Source organism: Paramormyrops kingsleyae, chromosome 15 (genome assembly GCF_048594095.1).
Source record: "Paramormyrops kingsleyae isolate MSU_618 chromosome 15, PKINGS_0.4, whole genome shotgun sequence".
NCBI lineage: Eukaryota > Metazoa > Chordata > Actinopteri > Osteoglossiformes > Mormyridae > Paramormyrops > Paramormyrops kingsleyae.
Genome location: NC_132811.1, coordinates 4,907,788 through 4,926,412, shown reverse-complemented (window position 1 = coordinate 4,926,412; position 18,625 = coordinate 4,907,788). Strand labels below are relative to the sequence as shown.

Sequence of the window (18,625 nt, the reverse complement as noted above, 5' to 3'; positions counted from 1 at the left end):
CTCACAGACAGCATGCAGATCCCCAGCCCCGGAGGGACGGGTAAAGTGCACTACCCACTGAGCCACCCACGTGACAGGGAGAACCTGCAAACGCCACGCTCACAGACAGCATGCAGATCCCCAGCCCCGGAGGGACGGGTAAAGTGCACTACCCACTGAGCCACCCACGTGACAGGGAGAACCTGCAAACGCCACGCTCACAGACAGCATGCAGATCCCCAGCCCCGGAGGGACGGGTAAAGTGCACTACCCACTGAGCCACCCACGTGACAGGGAGAACCTGCAAACGCCACGCTCACAGACAGCATGCAGATCCCCAGCCCCGGAGGGACGGGTAAAGTGCACTACCCACTGAGCCACCCACGTGACAGGGAGAACCTGCAAACGCCACGCTCACAGACAGCATGCAGATCCCCAGCCCCGGAGGGACGGGTAAAGTGCACTACCCACTGAGCCACCCACGTGACAGGGAGAACCTGCAAACGCCACGCTCACAGACAGCATGCAGATCCCCAGCCCTGGAGGGACGGGTAAAGTGCACTACCCACTGAGCCACCCACGTGACAGGGAGAACCTGCAAACGCCACGCTCACAGACAGCATGCCGATCCCCAGCCCTGGAGGGAGGGGTAAAGTGCACTACCCACTGACCCACCCACGTGACAGGGAGAACCTGCAAACGCCACGCTCACAGACAGCATGCCGATCCCCAGCCCTGGAGGGACGGGTAAAGTGCACTATCCACTGAGCCACCCACATGCATGTATGTGCTCAGTCATTAATACCCAAGTCTGACAGATTTTGCGTTACCATTTTTGTACTACAGAACACTCTTCTATCAAGTATGGCTATGAAGCTACAGTAGTTCATTTAAAATGTACATTAATATTTCAGTCTGTATTTATTGCCATTCTAAAGGTATCCATGGCACTACTTAACATGTACTGTAACATATGTGCAATATTACACAAAAAAATAAGTTTTTTTTTTTCCTTCAGTTCTTTTGTACCATGTGTTGATGCTTACCTCCACTTTTTGCTAATGACTACTGTGGATGAATAAGTCATCACAGGCCATGGTGTACAATGAGCCAAGCCTTACAGACATCGCCTTTTGTGTGCGTTAAGCCGCACCCTACGGTTATCAAAATATGCAGCAGATTTCCAACAACCGGTAACTTGAGAATACACTTTTCCATAATATTCCCACAGCTTTTGCTCAATTCAACATATTGGTGTCTCCCCTTACCGGAGTGCAATTCAGTGGGTTTTAGTGTCACAAAATCCCCATTATGGACACCTTATGGACTTTGGGCAATCTCACACAATCTCAGCCCTTTCCACCTGTCCACAACGCATTGAAAATCTCGCCCAACCGGTTACGCCTGTACAGAGCTACATTGCGAAAGGAAGGGAAACAAAGATATTTGTATTCCTGATACCAAGTGTATGTATATGTGTTATTTAACCTATTGGAACGTAAAGCTTTGACGTGATTTTGTGTTTGATCGCAATCCGGTATCCATTTATGTTAACACAAAGCAGGACTTATTCTCCAGGAACATAACGCTGGCGATCAGAAGCATACAACAGATCGCCTTATGACACCATCTTATATACGGGCGCGGTGTGCGGAAAGATCTGATTATCTGATCATCTCCAGCAGAAGCGAAGCGCCAGTGAGCTTAGAGCCCAATTCAACCGAGGACAACTTTTAAGCGTGTCGTCTGTCTTAACTTCTTTCTTGGTGTAATTATCGCGGAGCATACGAGTCTTGCTTCATTTTAATCTATTGACTCAGTAACTTCAGGGGTGTGTCAGTCGAAGAAAGTTTAAAAACGGAATGCAATAGTGACATTGAACATCTTGCGGTCCTGCTATCAGCTCGTTTATTCTGGATAAACAGGCTTCATTTCTTAATACTGGAACAACAGTTCAGGGAAACTTTGACGATTTGGGAAGGATCAGGAAAAAGGACTACGGCCATGGAACAAGTTAAAGAGGGGGGAGCTTGACGGTGAATACAGTAGTCCTTATTTTCTTTTTCTTTCTTACTGTACCATGGACAGTGTCAAACTGCACCGGCCACTTTTTGTATGTTTTAGGGCTACATCTGAAATAATTCGACTTTAAATTCGTACCGAATTCGAATTTAGGCTACAGAATCATACTTCGAGAAACGTATCATATATTTTCAACGTCGAATACAGACCAAAAAACGTCGTTGTACTTTTTAAAGCTAGGCTACATAATATTACTTCTTTAATGAGCAGCGAATAAATGTACACGGAGCCTGAAGAGTGAAGGTGGTAGAAACATGCTAACGTAGCAGAAGGAATTGTCGGATTTTCGGGCAGAAGTGATTGTCGGCCATGGCGTGCTGCTGGCGGTGGTGCCACCGGACCTGCACATGCTGCCTGTCCGAGGAGGAGAGGAAGAGCATTGCGGTGGACAGGGAGATCAAGAAGATCCTCAGGCAGCATAAGAAGAAGGAGCGCAAGGAAATCAAAATTCTCCTTCTCGGTGAGTGTCCGCCTTATGTCGGAAAGTTACTATTTACCTACTATTCACCATAAAGTAAACATGTTTTGTGAGTGGTTAACAGACCGATACAATATTACTCTCCAAAAGGTGCTGAGTTTAAATAAAGATTTCTCAGTTTTTCCAAGGTGGCTAAAAGCTTTAGACTGCTAAGCGATTAGCTGTTACGTTTTCCTCGTTATTAAATCACTATTAGTCTGGCTCAGTTGATCCTACTGCACTTTCCCACATTGCAGAATATTCTAATATCCGTATTTATCAAAAATATCAAATACAATTTCCCTTGCATGTTATAGATGATATTGATAAACAACCCCAAGTGTGAGCAAAATGCAGCAATTATTAGTGATTAAATCTATAAATTGACGTTAACATATTACGTAAAAATATGAAAAAAGTAGTGATTTTAGACAAGTTCTATAATTCATCCAGTGCCCGAATTTTTCTTTCACGTGACACAATGGGATTGAAACCGCACCCTATTCTATACCTATAGAGTTCATTGAAATCAATCACAAATATTTAACTTAGTTCCCATCAACAGATTAGGCTGTGTTTGATAAACGTAAATGTATATAATATATAGGCTATAGCGACATAATCTGGTAGCACTGGTGTTTTTCTTATCAGTGGCTGGTCTGTCACTGTGGAATGTGCTGTAGGGCATTTAGAATAGTCCTTTCTAAGTTTGTAACAAATACTGCTGCTGCTTGAAAAGACTCGTTTTAATGTCATATAAAGTTCTATACCCTATATACAGGGGGTGGACAAAATAATTGAAACACCACATGAAAAAGGCCTTTAATTTTGAACTAACTAAATCGCAGTTACATACGATGATGAGTCATATTAAGCTGACAACCAAATAGCAGTACTGTATGTATCATTCAGAAATGAGGTCTGACCTTAAGCAGTTTAACGTGAGTTTTCCAAGCGACATGAAGCACCTGTAGAATATAAATGCTAAGTGCGCAAAATCCTGGTGCACTGGTGAGAAAAACTGCAAAAATAAGTGATGTGTTAAGGAGAACAGTCTGAAAAAAGTCATTACAACATATGGCAAAGACAGGTAAATTCAGGAGACATAGATAGATAGATAGATAGATAGATAGATAGATAGATAGATAGATAGATAGATAGATGAGGAACTGATGCAAGTCAAAGCTTGTTGATAGAGATAGACAGACAGCTGGAAATCACATCCGAGACCAAAGCGCAGAGATACACAGGCTTGTGTAAGGGGCACAAATCCTGGGCCCCTGAGCAATAGGAAAAGTAGTCTGACCGTTTTACTACCTCTGGAAGGGTTTGCGTGTGGACAAAGGCAAAGGATGCCTTCAAACTTCAGGCTCATTTGGTCTGGACAGCCACCTTGTCCGAGTCATTAGGTTTGACGGTCGCTCTGCATGGTCGTCATAAAAGTCAACACATATATCCCTACAGCGAGTGCAGCACCCTATGGTGCAGACACTACTGCCTCACAATGTCCCTACATACACTGCTAAACAAATTCAAAATTGCTTTCAAGATGACTTCTGTAGGTTTCCTCCTCCGCAAAGTGGAGAATATGGTCCATGGAGCCACACAGGTCAGAACTCATAAAGGGTTGAAGCCTTTCCAAGGAAAAAGAATAGCCTGATACACACACACACACACACACACACATACATATGCATACAAACACATACACACACACACACACACACATATATACATGTATATAATATTTTTGTTTTTCACTTATACATACCATGGGTACACAGAACACAAAGAAGACAAATTGAAAATAAATAGAAATATGAGAAATAAGACCACAGCAGGAAATAAATAGCCTGTAAAAAGCATCAGGGTTGTTCTTTATCAGATTTTAAAATATGAAAAATTAAAAAAAAACGTCAATACACGGAATACTTCGGTATGGGGAAGTGCTGTTTTTAAGCATTCATGTCCAAAACTTTTGGACAAAATTTTTGGGTTCAGTTAGGTTAACACAGCCTACATTTAACCTGCTAAGTGCAATTTGTTATCAGCTGATCACGAAGATGGATTACAGTGATATGACAGATAACAGAAAATAGTGCAGCTATGAGTTAGGGCATGACACCAAAAGTACACAAACTGCACAGGAACTGAATGCAGAACAAGGTGAATTTTGATTTAAGGATTATGTGTATGTTGCTCCGGAACTATGTGATGTCTCAGTCAGGGATCTTTAATGCACGGGTTCACTTGGGCTGCAGCCCAGGGGCTTGTGTTATATAGGGGCTTCAAAAAAGACCCCCTGGTGGTCCTCCAACAACTTTTATCGCTGTGCCTCCCGGGGGCCTTTGGTCTCAATAATCAATCGTCAGACTCACAAAGTGATTCTGCTTGCCCATACATTAGTTTAATGGTAATTCATAACTTAATAGGATAACTTAAAATGACTGCAGTTTAATAAGTGTGAATCTAATAATAAATAATAATATACATTTTATTTATGGGCACATTTCAAGACACGCGAAGTCACCTGATATGAATTAAACCACTTGATGAAATTTTAAAACAATAATAAATCTGAAACTTCATACACAAATTGTTTGAACTGGGGAAAAATACTCTGTTACTGACCTACTGTACTGCTACGGAAATGAGCGACTCGGGGGACGGCGTAATGCAAATAAAAAGGGGGGGCTTTTACTGGGGGGTTAACAGACAGGAGCAGTGAAACAAAACGGGACCAGAAGGGGTCAAAACAGGAAGGCTAGCAAAAGGCAGGGCACAGGTAATGGGAGGAATGACGTCAATGACCGGACTGGCCATGACGAGACAAACAGGTACTTAATGCATAAAGTGTGGCTCATCGGGGCCATTAGAGGGAGGATCCCATAAGGTCGGGCAGACATGGGAGCAGGAAGTGACACCTGCAATTTATTAATGATATTTTACATTTCATTGTTTTAAATTACCTTAGTCTGGGTCTGCCCTTAGAATAGACTTGCCATAAAACAATAATGTACTTTATAAGGAACTGCAGTGTAAGCATTAATTACAGGGCTGCAGAGTTGTGGCTTAAGTCTCACTCATGTGAATTCGGCTCTCTGTTGACGCCGCACCCAATTCATAGAAACAACGCAGCTAATGTCAGGTACTGTCATTGACTAGGGATTTAGTGACAGGAATTGCACTGATAGTATAATATTCAAGCATAAAATGTTCCTGCTGTGTTTGTTGTTTTTCTGGACACACCCTTTGAGTACAGAGGCAGGGGTTGGGAGCAGTGACAGTTGTCCAGGGTGTGAAAGGTTCTGGTTTGCAGTTTCACTTATACTAGAGAGACCAGTGTATCCACCTCCATTTCCTCTGACTGAAGGTATATGGAAAAAAAAAAAAGGGGGGGGGGGGCTTTACCTACAATGAGAGCTAAGAGTTTGAGTTTACCTAAGCTTACCGGGTATTTACACTGCTTACTCTTCAGTTCACTGCTATATAAATCTGTCACCTGACATCATGGTACTGTACAATATGTGTTTTTTTACTCATTCTATAGCATCTCTTCAAGGTATCCAGGAGTAATGTGTGCTATTAAAATGAACTAAGACACACACCCTAATTGTTTCAACATAAATGCAATACTTTTGTCTTGGGTATGTATGGAGGGTTGGTGTCATCAGTGACCCACAGGTCTGGGCACGTCATTTAATGAGGAGGATTTGATGCAAGTTTCTTCTCGCAGCAGGATAGCAACACATTTGCGTAACACCCCCGCTCTGAAAAAGGCAGTAGCCTTGCAAACTGCCTCCACCCCCTGCCAAATGACTCAAAGTGGCAACGTGTTTTAACTGCGCCAGGGTGAAAGACGAAAAAAATGCTTACAAGAAGAAATATGCCCAGTGGTGCAACCAAAAAATATTTTGCAATAATTTTTTTCCATTGAAAACCTTCATAAAGTAATTACTTAAGTGTCTACAGGGCATCAAATATCGTCGTTAAATGTCTTTTGCATTTATGATCAGCAGTAATATTAACTGCGGATGTGCCACTTGACTTTTTAAGCTCATTTAAAAAATTTAAAAAAAGACATCTGCTTGGACACCTTTAGTTTATATATACAATTATAAAAACAAAGACTTTTATTGTATTACAGTATTTTCATGGATTGTACCACCTGACGTGGAAACTGCCAGGCCATCCACGTGTTGAAAATGGTAATTTTTGTCAATATTTGACTTAGATCTACTGACTTTTTCACTGCACCATGAAGAACACTTGGTGTCGTCTTTACGATGTAACATTTAGTCAAAAGCGACATTTAGATTAAAAAAAACCTTTTTCCTTTGAATACCGCGGAATTTCACAATAAAAGTCCTGAAAGGCTCTAACGTTCCTGTAGTGGACCTGCTTCACAGACAAATGTTTTTCAGTTCTCAATGGTTTTAGAGCCAAAGTGTTTCGCAACTTTGTATAAGTTCAAAGGTTTCAAGCATTGAATTATGCCTAACTAATTAATTACATTTTCAAAATTACTGAAATATCAATTTAATTAGTTTTCATTTGTTCGAACAGCTGCACACCCTGGCATTTTTGGACTTTGGAATAAAAAAAGGCAAAGCTGTATTGTTTGAATGCATTGAAAATATTTCCTTATTAAAGAGGTCTCATATAATAATGTCAGGCATGCTATGTATTAAAGGATTAAAAAATAATGGACTTGGGCACAAAAATATACGTTATGTCATTCGCTCGCCAGCCATTTGTTTTCAGATATAAACCTAAACAATTAAAACGTTAAATAAATGCTAGTCTGCATCAGACAGGTTGAAGAATGTTTTTTATTTAAAAAAAAAAAGACAAAAAAATGGCGGTCTGTGTGTGAAATCATTGTTAAATCATTAGCTGCTCTCAGCAAAAATAGTCGCTGAGGTTCACAGACAGTGAGCGTAAAGAAAAAGATCTCCCAATTGAGGAATGGAGACCTCTGAATGTAACACGAGAGCGCAGCATAAACGACACATCATTCAGGGAAGTAAGGCGTGTGAATGAAAACACTGCAGTTTATCTTTATGACTGTGGGAAATAATGAGGAATCGATGCTGCCAGATGCTTGGGTTTGCACAGTTGGTGAAGCGGACTGAAGCACAGCAAACAGGAGGTGCTCGCAGAGGAATGGGGAACGCATGGCCGAGACGAACAGACCGCGCCAGTTACTGTTATCCGGTTTTACAGCATGTTATAGTGAGACTGTCAGTCCACACTGTCACTGCCTAGGACAATGAGTACCTGGATGTTTATCCGTAAAAAATTTTGGATGCTGAAAGGCAGCCTTGCTGGTAACAAGCTCAGCACAGAGGTCAGTGCTGTGAATTTGTTGTAATTAAAATGTGAAGTTGGGAAAAACCCTACAGCTCCCGGTGTTGACTTTTGCTCATACGCCTGTTTCAGTGAACAGTCGAGCTCTCCTTCCTGTCTGCCCATGTATCCCCCCGCATTTCTGCTCTTGACTTCCTTTCCCTTCCCATGATGCCTTTCTAGGCACAGGAGAGAGCGGAAAGACCACCTTCATCAAACAGATGCGAATCATCCATGGGAGCGGCTACTCCGAGGAAGATCGCCGGGCCTTCACGAAGCTGGTCTTCCAGAACATTTTCACTGCTGTTAAGGCCATGACCAATGCAATGACCACACTCAAAATCCCCTACGACAACCCTGACAACCAGGTGTGAATTTGCAGACCTCATGACTGCACACACACATCTGTGGCTGTAGTTATTGTTTCATCTATCCATCCATCCATGTATCAGTACAGGGTCATGTTGAGCCTTGAGGCTGTCTCAGGAGGCACAAGGCAGTGAGCAGGGAAAACCTTAGGTGGGATAGCGGCCGTTGCTGGTCACATACACAGTTGTATACTATGGGAAATTCAGAGATGCCCATCACAGTCATTGATTAGATTATATTTACATTTCATTAGAGGCACCTTGACTTTCTGTACCTATTGCTTGATGTGATAAAATAATCCAGCCAAGCGATATCCAGTCTAAAGAAAGTGTATTTTTTCTGCCTAAGACTTATGGAAAGAGGAAATGCTTTGCTAAGTGGGTGACACTTGTTCTGTTGATGAGGTAGATAAAGTTATATTATTCAGAATCAAAATCTATATTACCACATGACCAAGACCAGTGAAAATGTTTGCTGGTATAGCTTGCTGCTGTTGGAGATACCATAACAATAGACTAACAATTAGGACATAATACAGACCGAGAATAAATGCAAGACTCAAAATACCCAACAGAGTAAATGCAAGGCATGTGACAAATACAGCGGTTTGAGTATATCCGAGTACTTCAAATGCAACCGCGATTTCTCCAAACAAATACCCAGACTTCTGCCTATTTGGGCTTCCAGGTGTTAGCTCAGCGGCTGCAGGAGGCAGACACCCTGCAGCTCACCAAGCTGGATCGGCGCCACGTCGACGCCATCCAGCGCCTCTGGGCTGATTCCGGCCTCAAACTTTGCTACAGCCGGCGCCGCGAGTACCAACTACTAGACTCTACTGAGTAGTAAGTAACGGGGCTCTGCCACCTGATCTGGAGGGCAATACGAAGCACGTTATTCTATAAACAACAAGGAATGTGTGGCAGTCAGCTTGTGACAGCAACAGAAAATAAGCCTTGAAAACTGAAGGAACTGCATGAATCAGACTTGTTACGTTGCTCCTTAATAGTTAGAGGAGTGTTACATGTTGGACATGCAGGTGAATCTTCACTTGTAAAAAAAAACACATGAATCACAAGATGTGAAGGTGTTACTATGGCAGTCAGGCAGTAAAACCAGAAATATGTAATGTACTGGAAAACACCAAGTGGAAGCTTAGATAGAACAACCAACAAGATAGGAGAAACACCAACAGGACAGAACAAACACCAACAGGACAGAACAAACACCAACAGGAAGGAAGCTTAGATAGAACAACCAACAAGACAGAACAAACACCAAATGGAAGCCTAGAGCTGTGAACAACCGCAGCTTTATTTAAGATCAATGAATAGGCATTTGTTTGAGAAATGAATATATATATATATATATATATATATATATATATATATATATATATATACACACACACACACACATATATACACATACGTGCAGTCAACTTGGTTTGCGAGTGTTTTGAAAGACAAACAAAATTTTTAAATAAATTTTAACTCTATAAACAAGCGAGGTCTTGCAATACGAGTATTATGTATACGCTTTGTCTGCCTAGTGTCACGTAATCACTGAGCTAATGGTTCGTCTCTCTCTCTCGCTGCGGGATTGTGGGTAACCATCTCCCTTGCTCAGTCTCAGTCGGCGTGCCTCACTGGTATAGTTAAAATTCAGTAGAAAAGCACCACCCGAATAAGGGTGTAGCAGTGCGAGCAATGAATCTGTTTAACAACAATGCAATGTCCACATTTCCATGAAATCGAAAAGAAGGCAAAAGCGGCTGTCATTGGATAGGTTCCTTGTTAAAGTCGCACAAAAAGAAAAAGATTCCAGTGAGCCAACAGATAGCAGTGATTCCGTTATAATGAAAGTCGTCCTACAAAATAACCCTCCTCCTTTCTCTCGTCTCCCTCACACCATCCACGATTCTTTTCAAAGGTAAAATGCAGGTTAATTTGTTTTATTTTACTTTATATTTTGTATTAATCATTTTTGTATGAATGTTTTTGGCCTGGGGAGTGAGTCATCTGAGTTTCCATTATTTCTAATGGGAAAATTCTCTTTGATGTACGAGTGCTTTGGGTTACGAGCAGGTTTTCTGAACGAATTATGCTATATATATATATATATGCGCGTCCCCTAGGCCAGTCGAAAATGAATAGATGTATTGTACATGTCCATCTTATGCTATACTGACTCAGACCACAAGATGGCGAGCAAGCCTAATAAACAGGCATAGATAATGGTCATTGTTGGAGGAGTCTCAAGATCAACCAGGTGTGCTTCAGCTGAACAAGAATAAAAATGTGCTTATCCTTTTGATTAATTAGTAATGCTGAAATCACTATCCATTTAATCCATTTGTAAATAACGTATTTAAAATAGTCCAAGAACCATTTTTATACTAATATAATTTTTTTTTGGATGTGTGTAGGTATGTGTAATAATTCTCGATTTTATAATGCTGGTACCAATAAAATGTTTGAGTGTGAGATTCTGTGAATGATGTGAGTAATGTATAATGTAAACGTAGAATCTAATAAGTATTTCTTCTCTTGATAGCTTTATGGCTAATTTAGGACGAATGGCAGCTCACGAATACATCCCTACCGATCAGGATGTGCTGCGGGTCCGAGTGCCGACGACCGGCATTAACGATTATTCGTTCACCGTGGACAAGATTTCCCTCAGGTAAATCGGGGATCCTCACTCTCGACGGCGTAGCGATGACTCGAATAGCTCAGCAATAACACGAATTCACACGTATTCATCCATACTAAGTGTAAGAGTAGCACCTGAAGTACTCTGTATTTTATTTTAATATGTGTGGCATAGCTGAGCGGTATACAAATCATAACCAGAGATATTATGCTGCTGCTCTTTCAACACACAAAGGGACGTCACAGTACTCTCAGACTGAATATATTATATTACATTATGTTGTTAAATTGACACGAGTGTCTGTGCTGTTGCACTCGGGGAACTAATTATGCCTCTCAGGTAGATGTTAATGTATTTATTTACAGGATAGGGGCCTAAAGTGGCCACACGATATGACACTTGATGCGATTAGCACTTACAATCGTTTCAACTGGAAGTTCAAGAGGCTGGATAAAGCTAAACGTTAAAACTACGATAACGCTATAAGCATTACTTCGTGTAGTGAAGGGTGAGTCTATATGTACACATGTACGTATATTTAGTCTATATGCAGTTAAAGATATCCCATCGTGTTTGCTGTACCACCTTGAAGTAGCAATTTATTTCTATTATTTTAACCAAAAGGTAATAGTTCTGCAGTGTATCAAAGGAACAGTAGAGTGAGCGTCAGACCCTCTAGGTACTTAACGTAGCATAAGGCACTTGTACTTTACAATTTGCGAAGACACAGTTTGGGAAAAGCAGGTTTGGTGCCTGACAGCAGGAGAGAAGAGAGCCGTCACGCCGCGGGTAGGAGGGACAGTCCTGTCAGGCTGTGTCAGAGAGCCGAAAGTACCGCAGACACTGTCAGTTAATTAAGCAAGAAGAGCAGCTGCTTCATCAAGACAAGACCGTCACCATCCTGCTACCGATAAAGGGTTTGCCCAGCGTACACCTGCCAGGTCGGCGTGCCCCGTGCCGCGACAGGTGCCCCGCTGTGGCACCGGGTTTTGCAGAGCCCATTACTGAATCGTTATCGGATTTGGACTTTAATGATACCTCGGGGTGTTTTTCTGCCGTAAAGGCGATTATATATTTATACACGGAGCGCCGAGCATGAGAAGGTCAGCTGCAGGCAGGTGAGGTTCACAGCGAGCGGCACGTTTCTGACCAGTCTGTCCGTGGCGAGGAGCTCGGCCGAATTAATTAGCCGGAGGGGGGAGGGTGCTATCCTCAATTCTGCTGCTAAATTTAACTGCTTAATGCTATTTTGGTTCATTTAAGCAAATAATAACGGGGCCACCAGAAAACATTTTAATCTAATACAAAGAAAACCTGGTGTGATTCCAACAACCAAAAAAAGGGATGAACTGATTTATAAAATAATTAGATTATTTAGAAGAAAAAAAAAAAAAAAAAGAGTACAGCATATAAGCCATGTTCATATTGAATTACATAGATTTTAATGGGAATTACTGTTATTGTTCCGAAATGAGAATAGTACAGAAAGTAAAATTTAAAAACTTGCACACAAAATAAATTTAACTGTTGATCTAACTCAGGGGTCACCAACCTTTTTGAAACTGAGAGCTACTTCACGGGTACTGAGCCATAGGAAGGGCTGCCAGTTTGATACACTCTTCTTAAATAACAAATTTGCTCAGTTTACCTTTAGTTATATATTATTATTAATGATTAATGATACTATATAAATGCAAATGTGATTAAAGAAGAATAGCAACAGGATATAATTACATTTTAGACGCTGCTCACTGGTGAGTTGTGCTATTTTTAGAACAGGTCCGCGGGCGACTCCTGTGGTCCTTGGGGGCGTCCTGGTGCCCGCGGGCACCATGTCGGTGACCCCTGATCTAACTCATCAGCGCACTGGTGCACATATTAATGGCTGTTTTATAGTGGTCAGCTCCAACTACGCTGCAGATATTTGGAGTTAAAATGCTTCACTTTAATTCCAGCTTTAATATTATATGAATTGATGTTCAAACATGCTGAGGTGAATTAGAGTTACCACACTTCCTGGGTGTGAATGGGATGTGTGGCCTGTGATTGGTTGGCACCCCGTCCTGGGTTATTCCCTGCTTTGCACCTGTAGCCTTCAGGCTCCGCAACCCTGCATAGGACATACAATATAGAGGGTATAGAATATGGTCAAATAATGTAAAAAAAAAAAAAAAAGCTATAGGTTGCCTATGCCTGTATCAGACTGCAGTACCCAAGTCCGCATTTTCTTGGTCATTTACAAAAAACGTCAATTGACCGCCACAACTGCTGGACTTGTACATTCATCTAGCCAGTAGATGGCACTGTTTTGCAAATACCCAAGATATATCTAAAGCAGTATTGATGTACGGTGGTTACAAGTTATCATGTTATATTGTAATATAAAGCAATAAAAAAATCTGCACTGTTTGATGAACTGTAGAGGATTTTGTAGCAGGGTGCCTGCTCTCCACTGCCTGCTGATAATCCCCCCCCCCCCCCCCGAATGACTTCCTCCCTCTGCAGGATAGTGGATGTGGGAGGGCAGAAATCGGAGCGCAGGAAGTGGATCCACTGTTTTGAAAATGTGACCTCTCTCATCTTCCTGGCCTCCCTCAGCGAATATGACCAAGTTCTGGAGGAGAAGGATACGGATGTGAGGATCTGTTTCTGTTCCTATGTCCCTTCCAGTAGGGCCCCTCTGGAACCTTACCTCTTTTTCTCTTCACTTCACTTCAGTTGAATTCAGTTCAGTTCAGTTGAATTCAGTTCAATTCAAATGTATATAGTGCATTTTCACGATATTACATTGTTTTGCTATATGGTCTCTCTACACTAGTTTTCCATCTGCTTGTCATTCTGAGCCCCCCCGTGTCAGGATGAATAAGCCGTTTATCTCTCCCCACCACTGTTCTATCTCCTTCTTGCTCATTAACCTTAACTGACCCCCCCCACCCCCCACCCCCCACCACCTTTCAGAACCGCATGGAGGAGAGCATGGCCCTCTTCTACACCACCATACACTCACCCTGGTTCCTCCGTGCCTCCGTCATCCTCTTCCTCAACAAGAAGGACATCCTCGCCGACAAGATCCGCACGTCTGATCTGCACACGTACTTTCCCAGCTTCACAGGTAGCCAGATGCCAATACATTCATCTCCTGGATTCAATTAATGGGCCAGTAGAAACCCTCTGACACAGAGAGAACGTGAGAGGAAACAGATTAATTCAAGTACAGCTCATCCCACTGAAAGGTCAGAGCATCCAGATTGTACTGAAGCACTGAAGCATCTTTAAAGATCCAACACAATGGGCTTTCTCTGGAGTTTTTTTTCTTTTTTTACAAATAGTAAAATTCTAGGTACTATTACAAGCTCTATAGTGGTGGAAAGTGTTAATGTTTCCCATTGTGTGTATTACCTTTTCAGGCTAATATGAGCATCAATGATATATGGGTTACTGTGTTACTTTGCAAGGGTAACTTCCATATTTGTATCTGGAGATAGTGACAGGGTGCAAGTACAGAATGCAGACAGATGATCTTACTGTGAATGGCAGCTGATTCACCAATCAGACTCTAGTACCCATACTGTGAACAAATCAGACTCTGGTACCCATCAGCTCCACTTAAGGTGCCTTCCTCTGTTGCCCATGGCAACCAGATGTACCCAGCTCTGCACAACACCAGATTCTCAGGGGAGAAGGGCTGTTGCCCTCCATTTGACTGTGCTGCAGGTGGAATAAGTTAAAGACTTCTTTATATAATCTCCATTAATAATCCCATGTAATTTAATTTTGAGTTTGGCGAGTAGGCTGTACATCTAGCTGTATAAAAAAAGGTTGACTTGGCATTTTTGCAAACTCCTCTGTTTAGTTTTAATAAGACTCTCCAGCTTCATTCATGCTCGCTATCAGTTCCCCCGCAGTTTCATATGTCACATATTCTGTAGCTCTTTTATTATTCTTTTGGAAACACTTTTTACTTAAGGCCATGTTTTAAATAATTTCTAATCACATTCATAATGCATTACAATGCTATCATAAAGCATTATGAACATGGCTATAAATATTCATGAAAAAGCATAACACATTATAACCATGTTTATTATGCATTATAACTGCCTTATGAAGCTCTTATCTATAATGCACTATAGATACCTTCATAATGCAGTACAAAGCATCCTTAATGCTATGCTTATGCTGACCATTATAATACATTATAAAGGTATCTATAGTGCGGTATAGATGAGAGCTTCATAAAGCATTCTGCCTTTTGATAAATATTTATAGCCATGTTTTTATGCTTAATGAATGCATATTATAATGCACGATGAATGTGTTTATAAATGACTGAAGACACGGCCTTAAGCAAGGTTTTACAGACACCTTTATATAATCTCCATTAATAATTTCATTAAATTTAATTCTGAGTTTGGAGAGTAGGCTGTACATCTAGCTGTATTAAAAAAAAGTTGGACTTGGCCTTCTTTCACACTCCTCCATTCAGTTTTAATAAGACTCTTCAGTTTCATTCATGCTCGCTATCAGTCCCCCCGCAGTTTCTTATCTCACATATTTTATTGCCGTTTCTTCCTTCCTTCTCCAGGACAGAGACAGGACCCCCTGGCAGCCATGAATTTCATAGAGAGGATGTATATCCAGCAGGCAGTGAACAGGGAGAACAAGGACGAGAAGAACAAGACGGTGTACCCGCACTTCACCTGCGCCACGGACACGCAGAACATCCGCAAGGTGTTCAGCGACATCAAGGACACGGTACTCATCAAATCCTTGGAGGAATACTATCTCCTCTGAGGCCCATGCTGTCGTTCGCCTGGGGAAAAGGCTCCAGGTTTCCAGAAGATCAGCGGCACCAGCACGATCCAGCATGCTTGAGGGGTCTGACTGAGTCACGGACCGGGACCCCAGAGGCACTGGGTGATCAGTTTCTGTTTCCTACCTGAGGAGGACCTCCCCCGTATGAGCGACCACGAGAGCCCCAGCTCTGAAGCTGACTGTCCAGAGTCGGGCCTCGACTCATTACACGCAGGAGAGGCCTTAGAGAGAACCTCTATCTCTCCATTGTCTGCTGCCATGTGAGAAGTGCCAAGGAAGAGCACTTTATGTAGATTGTGACCTTTGCGAGCTGCATAGATGAAAACTTCAAGCCTGTCCATCATCCTTATAATACCGAATTGATGAGAAAATCATTGTAAATTAAAACATGAACTACACCACTTACAACTCAGCTCTTTGCAAGGACCGAAGTGTCAGATGGGGAACTGCAATTGACTGCTCTGCTCTGTCATCCACTTGTTTGGATGGTGTCCATTTTGTCATATTCCACCAGTTTTTATTTTTTAGGCCAAGCTACCAAAATCACCAGCAATGACATGGAAGCTGAACGACACTAGTGAAGTAGAGTTCAAAGAGCTAAATAAAATAAGCTGGTTCAAGGTTTTGATGACGTGAAAATCATACCAGTAAACACTATTACATCATGGATAGCACTGTGAGCCCATTTAGACGGTTCATGTGTCGTGTTAAACACAGCGTGTCTCACAAACTCTGGCTCAGTGCTGGCCTGATCTTCGCAGAACCATTTCCTGCAACATCATTGAGTTGAGCTGCTATCGCTATTCTTTTACTACTCAGTGATTAAACCCTGGGTATGTGGAACACGTATTTACAGCTTTCTTTGACATTTTCACGTGAATATTGTATTAGTACATTCTGCATGGGTAATATGTTTTGCATATTTGACAATGGGAAGTGGAAGGAATTTTTGTGATCCCGAAGATTTCTTGTGATGGGGATGATGTCAAGAAGACAATTGTGGTATTAAAATTTTAAGTGTATTGTCTGATACCTCAATCATGGAGTGAACTGCTTTAATTGATCTGTATCCTGAAACTGAAGGTAATCAGCGTCTTTTAAAATGATTTTTATTGTACGTTTGTCATACAGCAGTCATACACATCGTAGTATTTATTACCATCAATGCCGTTTCAGCCCCCTGCTTTTCTGCGTGGTCTGTGAGTCCTGTAGGAAAGTATGTTCGTCTCTCTCACAGTAGTGTATATGCATAATACTGAAAGCTATGACTTTCATACAGCAGAACAATACTAGATTGATAATTTTGGAAGAACACCTCAGATACCCTGAGAATGTGCAGTTTGGAGTTTTGTTGGTGAAATCCAAGAAGACAGGTCTTTCAAGCAAACAGGATGAGTAACATTTTTCCCAAGCTCAGACACTGAATGTATGCAGTTTAACAAGAGGTCTGTCAAGCTTTTCTTTTCCTGGATAAGAATTAAAGCTTCTGGACAGATATTAAGAATTCAGAGTTTGAGCCTGAGGGGGAGCATGATATAAAACGACTTGTGATACACATCTTATCACTCAGTTCCAGAGTTTTAGACTTTCAGAGCGTTCCTGAAGGTTGTGAAGTAAGCCGTGCCTTTATGATGTATGTACTGCATTGATCTACAATATTGGATCTATGTTTTCAAGCTGTGTGCTATTTCTTCATTTATCCAATTATAATTCATAACTGGTTGTTTTTTTTCTGGCTAAACCTTTCAGAATATTTAACCACAGTCATCCATTAAAATGCTATAAATAAACTGCTATAAATGATATCCGTGCAAATTGTTACTTTTATGCAATTTTCCCCAGCTACTGTTATTCGTAGCTGGTGTTTCTGAAGTCATCACTGGAGACGTTTGACTTTAGATAAGCAAGCTGAAACAGAACCTCTTTTCTGTTATGCAAATATCCCAGTAACGCATCATAAATACGTTTTATGCAATGCGTTCCTGCAGCCAGTAAGGAGCTCCTCTCCTGTCTGAGTCACATCATCTCCTGTCCGTTACTCTGGTAAAAAAAATAAGATTTTAAGATCATAAGGCTCCGGACTCCTATGACCCTGCATAGGACTAATGGGTAGATGGATGGATGGATGGATGGATGAAGGATTATATGTCCATTAATTATATGAAAATGAAGTTTCTCCACACTGATGTTTGGGCAAAAAGTAAGTTGCCTCAGCAACTGCAAACTGTTCTGTATTTTCAACAGTATATTACCATCTGGAAGAAACAGTTCCTGGCATCAGACCAACTGTCAGACTACAGCCGTAGTCAAAAGTTTTGAGACCGACACAAATATTGGTTTTCACAAAGTTTGCTGCTTCAGGGTTTGTAAATGTTTTTGCTAGATGTTTATATGATATACTGAAGTATAATTGCAAGCATTTCATAAGTGTCAAAAGCTTTTGTTAAGAATTACATTAAGCTTATGCAAAGAGTCAATATTTGCAGTGTTGGCCCTTCTTTTTCAAGACCTCTGCAATTCCCCCTGACATGCTATCAATCAACTTCTGGGCCAAATCCTCACTGAGCCCATTCTTGCATAATCAATGCTTGGAGTTTGTCAGAATTTGTGGGTTTTTGTTTGTCCACCCACCTCTTGAGGAATGACCACAAGTTCTCAATGGGATTAAGGTCTAGGGAGTGTCCTGGCCATGGAACCAAAATGTCGATGTTCTGTTCCCCGAGCCACCTGGTAATCACTTTTGCCTTATGGCAGAGTGCTCCATCATGCAGGAAAAGGCATTGTTCATCACCAGTCTGTTCTTGGATGGTTGGGAGAAGTTGCTCTCAGAGGATGTTTTGGTACTATTCTTATTTCATGGCTGTGTTCTTAGGTTCTTCAGCAAAATTGTGAGTGAGCCCACTCCCTTGGCTGAGAAGCAGC

General features: G+C 41.5%; 1 protein-coding gene across 2 annotated transcripts; it reads left to right on the top strand.

The window, feature by feature from the left end:
• Nucleotides 1-1,429: 1,429 nt before the first annotated feature.
• Nucleotides 1,430-17,506, top strand: LOC111860311 (guanine nucleotide-binding protein subunit alpha-14-like). 2 transcript variants are annotated; one of them, XM_023843892.2, is made up of 8 exons: nucleotides 1,430-2,015; nucleotides 2,356-2,521; nucleotides 8,051-8,235; nucleotides 8,924-9,078; nucleotides 10,790-10,918; nucleotides 13,394-13,523; nucleotides 13,847-14,000; nucleotides 15,474-17,506. In XM_023843892.2, exons 2-8 carry the CDS (start codon nucleotides 2,371-2,373, stop codon nucleotides 15,680-15,682), a joined length of 1,113 nt encoding a protein of 370 aa, XP_023699660.1. In that variant the 5' UTR covers nucleotides 1,430-2,015; nucleotides 2,356-2,370; the 3' UTR covers nucleotides 15,683-17,506. The 2 variants fall into 2 exon arrangements, with proteins under 2 accessions (XP_023699660.1, XP_072555837.1); XM_072699736.1 differs by having other exon boundaries at nucleotides 1,431-2,521.
• The last annotated feature ends 1,119 nt before the right edge of the window (nucleotides 17,507-18,625 follow it).

Bases quoted from the DNA above. Each gene is read 5' to 3' on its own strand.
- LOC111860311 (XM_023843892.2), top strand. From the start codon at position 2,371: ATGGCGTGCTGCTGGCGGTGGTGCCACCGGACCTGCACATGCTGCCTG. The intron at 10,919-13,393 runs GTAAATCGGGGA...CTCCCTCTGCAG, and splicing joins GTGGACAAGATTTCCCTCAG to GATAGTGGATGTGGGAGGGC. The intron at 13,524-13,846 runs GTGAGGATCTGT...ACCACCTTTCAG, and splicing joins TGGAGGAGAAGGATACGGAT to AACCGCATGGAGGAGAGCAT.